This window comes from Merops nubicus, unplaced genomic scaffold, assembly GCF_000691845.1.
Source record: "Merops nubicus isolate BGI_N331 unplaced genomic scaffold, ASM69184v1 scaffold17812, whole genome shotgun sequence".
Lineage (NCBI taxonomy): Eukaryota > Metazoa > Chordata > Aves > Coraciiformes > Meropidae > Merops > Merops nubicus.
The window spans coordinates 2,635-11,803 of NW_008591750.1; the positions used below are offsets into that span (position 1 = coordinate 2,635).

At 55.4% G+C, this 9,169-nt stretch overlaps 1 protein-coding gene across 1 annotated transcript; it reads left to right on the plus strand.

The window, feature by feature from the left end:
- Nucleotides 1-232: 232 nt before the first annotated feature.
- On the plus strand, nt 233-2,908 carry LOC103782606 (retinoic acid-induced protein 3-like). Its single transcript, XM_008950381.1, has 3 exons — nt 233-1,154; nt 2,075-2,127; nt 2,816-2,908. Exons 1-3 carry the CDS (start codon nt 233-235, stop codon nt 2,906-2,908), a joined length of 1,068 nt encoding a protein of 355 aa, XP_008948629.1.
- The last annotated feature ends 6,261 nt before the right edge of the window (nt 2,909-9,169 follow it).

Below are 9,169 nucleotides of genomic sequence, written 5' to 3' on the forward strand. Positions count from 1 at the left end.
CTGAGGGGCTTGCCTGGCCCCTGGTATGCAGCCAGTGCCCAAGAAGGGAAGGGCTCTGCTCCCTCAGCCCCGTGTCCTCAGCACTGTGGGGTCCTTGCACCGCAGGCTCTGTCCTGCCTCCCCTTCCCCACTGCTGGCAACGCCCTGGTGGCTGGTACAATACCTTGTGTCTTTTCTTCTTCCACAGCTTGGGGGAACATTCCACAGGGAGGTTGCTCAGGAAGGTGAGAGGATGACCACGTCACCTCCCCGGGGCTGTGGCAGCATTGCTGCTGACTATCACCTGCTGTGTGCCATGGAGGAGGCCTGGGGCATCGTCCTGGAGTCCCTGGCTGCGGCGGGCGTCGTCGTCACCATTTTCCTCATCTTCTCGCTCTTCTTCCTCATCTGCAAAGTCCAGGACAACAGCAAGAGGCACATGATCTCTGTCTATTTCTTCTTTCTCCTGGGCACACTTGGCATTTTTGGTCTCACTTTTGCCTTCATCATTAAATTGAATCCCAGGACTCTCCCCACTCGTGTCTTCCTGTTTGGAGTCGTCTTTGCTCTGTGCTTCTCGTGCCTCCTCACCCACGCCTGCAACCTCAACAAACTAGTGAGAGGAAGAAAGCCCTTCTCCTGGCTGGTGCTGCTGCTCCTCATTGTTTCCTTTGCCCTGGTACAAGTTGTGATCAGCATCGAGTACTTAGTCACCATGCTAGTAAACCAGAGAGACAAATTTCTGAATATGCCTCGGGAGGAGCTCAACAAGGACTTTGTCATGCTTTTGATCTATGTGCTCTTCTTGATGGCTCTGACCTTCCTGGTTTCCATGTTCACATTCTGTGGGTCGTACAAAAGCTGGAAGAGGCACGGGGCACACATCTTTGTCACCATCCTCTTCTCCATTGCCATTTGGGTAGTGTGGATCACTATGCTCACAAAAGGCAACAGAGCTTTAAAGAAACCTAGCTGGGATGATCCTGTCGTGGCCATCGCGCTGGTGTCCAATGGATGGGTCTTCCTGATAATGTATATCGTCCCTGAAATCTGTTTCCTCACTGCTCCTCTGAAGCTGGAGGACTACCCTCCAGAAGATGACTTCTGCCAGCCCACGTTCCTGAAGCAGGCTGGGGTGGACAACCAGGCCTACAGCCAGGAGGAGATTGTGAGAGGTATGGGCAGCGAGGGACCCCCCTGCCCTCCCCTCCCCAGCTGAAGGGGGTAGGAGGGCCACGAGAAAAGATCTGAAGGGGATGGGTAGAGGCAGGAAGAAGTGTCAGACTGATGAAACTTCAGAAATGTGAGTGAAAATGAACCTCCAGGCAAGAGGGAAAAGAGTCGGGACCAGTGCAAACGCCACACGGGTGTAGGAGTGACTGGGTGGGGTACTGACTGTGTGTCAGGGCTGAATCCTTGTGATTCCAGTGTCTGGGAAGGGAAGAGTCAGGCTCCTTGTGCTTCTCTCTTAGAAGTTCTCCAGCTCTTCAGACCTCTCCAGGTTGTACCTTGGAAATTATTTATTCCAGTTCTGGTCTGCTTCCCATTATCCATTTAAAAATGAACCCATCATCCAAAGAGGAGGCAAGGAGGTCTCACTTTTCTGTATGAGTCTCATGCCTGTTAGGACAAAGCAAAAATGTTTCATCAGTTGAGGCTTCCCAAATCTGTGGGTAGGAGATATGGCTGTACTTCCCATGGATCTGCCTACTGAGATCACATTTGTCCCCTGGAGTCAGACCCCCACCTTTGTGACAGAACAGCTGAGAAAGGCTGTGCTCTCTCAGGGAGTGCTGCAGAAGGGGTCTTGTGCATGCAGGTGGGAGGGATTTGGCTGGTGGTGATGACACTAACTGTGAGGCAACAGGACGTGTCTAAACTCCAAGGCCACCTATGTCCTATTTACAATACCATTCATTCCTCTTTTCATAAGAAAACATTTAATAAGTCACCTACCTATGGATTTTAACCCCCCTCCTGCCTGCCTGTTGCATCTGCTAACGTGGCCACGGGCCCTGTGGGTCGCCCTTGGTGTGGTGTTCCCAAGCTGCCACCCAGTGCTCACTCACTCACTGCCTCCTCTCCTCCAACTCAGGAAACCCAGGAGACCTCAGCTACTCCCCGTACTCCTCTCACTTCCAGATGAAGGTGAGTCCCTGTCCCTGTGACCTTTTCCCCACGTGCAGGGTGTTACTCAGGCGCTGAGATCAGGGTCAGGGTCAGGGTTAGGGGCATGGGGGGGTGGATCTCGAGCAGCTCCTGTGGAGGCAGGGGGGTGCTCACGGGCTGGGGGACACCACAAGGATTCATGGAGGTGCCTGGAGCTGTGAGGAGGGGGCTGGGACATGTCCAGGGACACAGGGGGGCAAGAGGAGCCCAAGGCAAAGTCTGAGGTTGTGGTTTTCAATCCTTCTGGGTTTGACACAATGGAAGAGGTCCTCTCCTGGGGCACAGTTCCTGCAGTAGGCTGTGCTCTTTCCTCAGGAGATTGTGCTCCTTTCCCCAGCCCGTGCCACGAATGTATTCCCACCAGAAGCAACTGGGAGCTGCAGTGCAGACCCAGAGTGAGCAGTCTGCATGTCTCATGTCCACTCACCAGTTTCCCTTCACACCAAATCCTAGTCAGGTCTAGTGCCCACATCATGTGCCCACACATCCTTTGGTGATGTGTCTCCACTACTGGTCTCTTCTGACAGGCTCCTCTTCCACAGCCCCCTTGTTCACACTCTCAGGAAACCTTCAGCTCTGTTTCTCTCTCCTCTGTTTTTTTAAGTCCTATTATTCTATTGTTTCTTTCCAGTTTTGGAAGGTAAAGACTTTCATGCTTCCTTTTCAGACCATGGAACCCCAGAGTGATTTCTCCATCCCCCGGCCCAAGGCCCGGACCAGCCCGTACCAGGACTACACCGGTGGGCAGGGCCCCAAGTAGCAGCTCTGCAGCAGGCAGGGACTGAGCCTGCAGCAGCGGCGTGGGGAGGGGGCCACGGGGTGGCAAGGCAGTCGGTCCTGCAGAAGAGACAACCCACACTGGCAGAAGAGAAGAGAGGTCGTCTCTTCCCCGCACAGGCACCCGTGGGACCCCTTCCCATCCCTCAGACACGACTTCCAGACACCACTCTGGCCACCTGTCCCTGTGCTCACTGTGTTTCTCCGTGGGATGGAGCTCACCTCTCCTGAGGTGCTGGGAAGAGCCTGGCCTGGCCTGTTCCCAGCAGGAGTGCTGCAGTGCCAGAGCAGCAGGAGCATCACCAGCTGGGTGCCCGACTGGCTCTGCAGCGGCCACGACTTGCTTTCATCATCTCACAGGGATGCCTGTGCCCCACACCTGGTGGGAGTAGAGGCAGGAGCAGAGCATAAGCCCTACACATCCCCACTCCTGCCCACCCATGAACACAGGTACTACCAAGGACACCCTTACCTGTCCACCAGTACTTTGTACCCACTCCGAGCCCCGCCTGGCTCCTCCAGGGATTAGAGGAGAGCAGACAGAGAGAGGAGGAGTATTCCTTTTGTCATCTTCTTGTTCACTTCCAACCCCTTCCTCATCACCTAGAGACCACAGTGTAGAGGGGAAAGAAAATGACAAAAGCATCTGCCCCTGTTTACCCTGGCACACTTCCTGAGCTGCACTCTAGCACCAGCCTCCCTCCCAGCCCTGGCTCCTGAGCACACTGCCAGCTGAGCTGCCCAGGGTTCCTGCCCAGCCCCACAAACCCTGCCTGAACCCTGCCTACCCCTGCTACCCCCCTGACCCTCCCCACCTCCCTGAGCTGGGGGTCCCTGCAGACAAACCCACCCCCATGCAGCTGCTTGTGCTGAGCTGCTGGGATGTGTCCCGTGAGCCCTGGGCTCTGCCTCCTCCTGAGTGGGTCTGTGGCATTGGCAGCCAGGGTACAGAGGGAGGGCACCCTCCTGCCCAGGAAGGAGCGAGCAGGAACAGGGGGGTCTGTGTGTGTGGGTGTGTCTGTGTGTGCTGGGGGTGTGTGTGGGTGTGTCTGTGTGGGTGTGTCTGTGTGGGTGTGTTTGTGTGTGTGTGTGCTGTGTGCACTGTGATGAGTGCAGCGTCGGAATCTTCTGTCGCCTGCCTTGTGTTGGGTAAATAGCTTCTCCTATGTCCTATATAAATCCACAGCTCTCCTAGTGGGTGTTGCATGGTACAGTGGTGACTGACAGCTATATATTTATTTAGCCCTTTGTATGTGGAATATTTAATGAATAAAAACCTGAGCAGCCTGACTGTGGGAGGCTGCTGTTCCTCCTCGGGCTGCTGTTCCTCTCCTGGCTGGTGGGGTGGCAGCAGCAGCTCCCCGTGGGTTCAGTGGCTCACCCAGGGGACTGCAGCTGGAGGGGGACAGCAGAGACACTGCCTGCTGCAGAGCTGTCACTGTGGAGCAGAGCTCAGCTGCCTGAGTGTGCAGAAGAGGGGCAGGAGCTTCTCCATGCCACTTTCCTGCAGCAGAGAAAGCTGATTCAAGTGCTCAAGAAGTGAAACAATATAAACCAAAGTCACAGCAAGCAAATGCAGGAGAGGGGATGGGATCTTGGCATCACTGCATGTGTCTGGGTCTGCTGCAACTATATTCCTGTGTTTATTCACTTACATCTTGCTGGATATTTGCATAATTAAGGCTAGGGAAGGAGCCTGTAGGTGTTTAATTCAGCTTGTAAAAATATGGCTTTCTGGAGTTCTGAACACTTGTAATATTTTTATTTGAAAATAGAAGCAATATCAAAGGAAAAATGATGATGATTATTATTATTTAAATGCTCCTGATGGCACGAGGCTGCACTCTCCTGTTTTATAGGATTCCTCTCTCATGATTTTTCACATGGTATGTTGTTCTGCCACATATGTTCCTGGCAAGCAAATCCCTTCCTCGGTGCTGTCCAGAATGTGCCAGGATGAGGCTTCCCTGCTCGGCCTGCCAGCACTGAAGAGCAGCACAGGGACTTTGGGGTCTTCTGAACCCCCTGGCATGAGAAAGTGCCCTCCTAGGCCTTGGTGTGAAATGTGTCACAGGAAATCTTGCCTTTCTCTAGTAAATCTGGGGTGGAAACAATGCTTACCCTCCCCTCTTCCCATCCCCTTCACCTACACAGTTCCACACGTTTAACCCAGAGGAGGGAAGGGGAAACTCAAGGCTGCTAAATGCAACACTGGGGACTAGGTTGTGAAGGGGACATGTGAAGCCACGATGTAAGCTGTTGACTTGCAGACTGAGGGTGGATGTGCTTGAAACAACACCAGACTTTCAAGAAATGAGGTTTTCAAGCCGATGTGGTGGCACTGATGGCTTCAGTGTAGCTAGAGTCTGTCCCAGGAGGAGCTGAAAATGCATTAAACCAGAGCCAGCTCCCCTCTTTCAGGGGACTTTGGTGGAGCAACGGGACAAGCTAGGAGGAGAAGTGAGAGCAAAGTGGAGAAAAAAGAGCAAAGTTTGCTCTCACTATGTGTGTTTTCCAAATTCCAGACACCGACTCCTTCACTGACTGCCACAGACCAGAAGGTGCCTCCTGAAGGCACCCTGGCCCCAGAGCAGCAGACCTGGGGGATGGACAGAGGGACAGGGTGTGCACTCCTGCTGGTGCAGGGCAGGGTGATCTCCACTGCTCACAGCCTGGTGGGGGTGACTCCCCTGCCACGGCTTTGCACACAAACACTCATCTGCCCAGAGCTGGTTTGCACTTGTTCAATACTAAGGCAGCTTTGGGTGAAGGCTGATTTAAATGCCAAATTAAATACAAAATTCTGTGGAACTTGGCGCTGGTGGGAAAGGGGTAGAGCCTCTGCAGGTTTCTCACACCTCGGGAGAGGTTTTTGGGAAAGCAGCAGTTTCCTCTTCCCTTAAAACTGAGCTGAAGCCAAATCTCTTGGCCACTTAGTCACACGTGTCCCAGGAAATCCCAGACTGGTGGCACCAGAGAGGCTAGAGCCAAAAGGCACAGTGGGTGGGGGGGCCAGGAAGGTTGCCTGATCTGTGTGCTCTTTTTTCCTTAAAATCTGCCCACTGGAAGGCTGGTAAACCCAGCTGGGCTCATCCCTGCCCCGTCTCCTGAAGGGGCTGCTTTGGTGGCCTGGGCTGCAGGTCCTCTGGCTCCAGACTCACCTGGCTGCAGGTCCCTCCCCTCCTTCTAGGAGGTGGGTGCAGCAGAACAGGAATGATCATGCCAGGGAAGGGCTGGCAGGGAGCACAGCTGGATTGTGAAAACAGCCAGGATCACTGGAGGCAGGATAAACTCAGCTGACCTGCAGGTCAGGGATGTCATGGGAAAAGGGCAGAGGCACTGCCCAGGCCCAGGGCCTTCGAGGTCACCACGGGGGGCTGGCCAGGGCTGCAGGGCTCCACGTGGGCCAGCCGTGGGCACAGAGGGTGAGGTACACTCAGAGCACAGAGCCAGCCCAGTGCTGTCAGAGCCCGAGACAGGGAAGGACCTGGCTGGGTTCACCTCCCATATGCTCCCCAGCTTACCAAAAAGCTCCCATTTTGGCAGCAGGTACCAGCACCAGTGTCCCCAGACACCATGTGTCAGGGAGGGAGTCACCCTCTCCCCGGCAGCCCCGTGGCCCTTGCCGTGGCACGTGGGTGGTAAATGAGTCCCTGTGCCTCAGCTCGGGCAGGAGGTGCCAGGGACTGGTGGCAGGCTGGGCAGAGCGTGCTGCCAGTCAGCAGGGCTGTGCTGTGCTGCCTCCTTCTGCAGGCCCTGGAGCAGAGCTGCTGGGGAGCATGCCCAGCTCCCACCCCTGCCAGCCAGGAAAGCAAGAGCTGGCCTCCTAGGCTGGCAGGAGAAAGCTGCACGGGGTGATGTGGTACAGATGGTGTGTCCAGTCCCCAGCAGCAAACACAAACCCCTCCTCCCTTACAAACCCTACACCATGTGTTTCCGTGGACCTCAGCACACTGGGCCAGAAACAGAGGCAGCAGAAGAGCAGAAACACCTCCCATTTCCCTGTGCAATGTGATCAGCTGGGGGCTGAGTGTCCTTCACCCACCCCGAGCAGCTGAACAGCCTGTAAGCAGCACCTAGAGGGCACCAGCACCCCGAGGAGTGAGTGGCAGCATCAGAGCATCCACCTCTCCTGCGTTTCCACCCAGCCAGGTGAGCTGCTTACCTTACACTGCTTCTCAATGCAGACTGCCTTTGTAGCATCTTAAAGACAAACAAGAGATCTAAAAGCTGCCATGTGTGGACAATGTGGGATGCTTCTTGCTTTATTCTGCCCAAAGCTTCCTTCAAACCATAAGCTTCCACACGTGCAGTTGGTGCTTGTGAGAAGCCACAGGGTGCCTCCTTGGTGCCAGCTCGTTCCTGCATTGCCCTAAGTTTGGTTGAATTATAGAATCACACAAATGTTTTGGTCAGATGGGGCCTCTGGAGAGGTTGAGTCCAGCTTCTGCCCTGAACAGGGCTCACCTCAGAGCTAGACCAGGTTGTCGAGGCCTTGTCCAGCTAAGCTTTGAACATCTCAAGAGGTGGAGATCCCACAGTGTCCTGAGTCCCCCGTGCTGCTGTCTGATCGCTCGCACTGGGATTGCTTTTAAACCTGTGTCTGACCAGAATGTCCCTTGTTGCAGCTTGCCTGTGATCCCTGGTCCTTTTGCTGTGCTGCTCTAGGGAAGGTCTGGTCTCATCTTCTCTGTAACACCCATTCACTCAAAGACAAGAGCAGCTGGGTCCCCCTCAGCCTTTCTTCTCGTGGCTGAGCATGTCCCTCAGCCCCTGCTCCTGGGGAGGTGCCCCCAGCAGCCCCAGCAGCCCCAGTGCCACCCCGCTGGACTTGTTGCACTCAACCAAGCTCTGTTGCAGTGAGAGACCCAAGCTGAGCACACTGCTCCAGATACAGCCCCCCAAGTGCTAAATAACAGGGAACAACCATGTCCCTCACCTGGCTAACTTCATCCTGACCAGTGCAGACTGCTGTGCTGTTGGCACACACTGCCAGGGGCGTGCACCACCAGACAATGCCTCCCTCAGGCAGTGCCACAGCACTAGGGACCCCCTTCACCCTGGGGATTGTGTGGTTACAAACAAAAGGGACTCACCAGTCCTGAGGTTCTGTCTCTAAGGAGCCAGAAACAGCACCCGAGGTCTCTCATAAGCTGAGGGCTGCAGCAGCAGCTGCCTCTCCTGGCAGGAAGCCCCGGGGAAGGAATCCCGTGCTCCCTCCCAGCTTTTTGGCTGCAACCCGGGGCTCTGAATGCAGAGCAGAGGTGTGCCTCGGTTGTACCAGCTGGGCTGCATCCCTCCACCCAGGCTGGGGCTGGTGAGCTGATGGTGAACAGCTGCACACAATAAATCTGTGCCCTTACTGGGCCCCTGAGCTGCTGGGACCTGGTCCCCTCTGCCCCAAGGCAGTCCTTGCTGCTGAGCAATGCAGCACAGAGGCTGTGGGAGTCTGTCCTGGGGGTTTCTGCCCAGCTGCAGTGACTCTTGGCCTGTCCCCTCTCCCTGCCTGCAGCACACTCATCCTTCTGTACCCAGGACTGTCCCAGGTGAGATTCTCTCCCTCCCTCCAAGCCAGCATGCCCTGCCACCTACAGTCTCTAGAGAAACTGGCATTTGCTTTGTGTTTGCTGTGGTGACAAGAGAGACACGCTGCTAGACAGGAGTGTCCTTCTCTGAGAAAGGCTCTCTTTAGAGCCAGGCGTGGAGCAGGAGCTGCCCTCGAGCTGGCCAGGCTGATCCTGCATGGCTCTGGCTCTGGCTCTGGCGTGAGTTTCTCCCACCAAACCAGCAGCAGGTGCATTTGAGGAGAAAGTAAAAGCTGTGGCTTACAAAATGGGCATCTTGTTACCTAATGAATTAGTCGAGTACTGAAATAGAAAGACACGAATCCTCCAACATATGGGGCTGTCTGCTGTTTCCCCAGAACGGTCTGTGGTGAGGCTCAGCTGCTGGAGCAGGAGTGTGAAGAAATGCTGAAAATTTTGGGTGAGATCTATAGTCGTGGGGAGGACGGGACCTGAGTAGCACCCCTGACCTGCTGCTGCTCCTTGCCCAGTGCTGCGAGGAAGCAGCTTTTCCTGCAGACCAGCTCTCTGCCAGCTTTGCCAGGCTGCATGAACACATCTGAACCTCAGAAATCGGGCACGGTGCTGCCCAGCGCCACTCGGGCACCCCAGGGCCCCTCTGGGATCAGAGTGATGCCACGGGCTGGCCCCGCGGGCACTCCGAGCTGCCCTCTCACCAC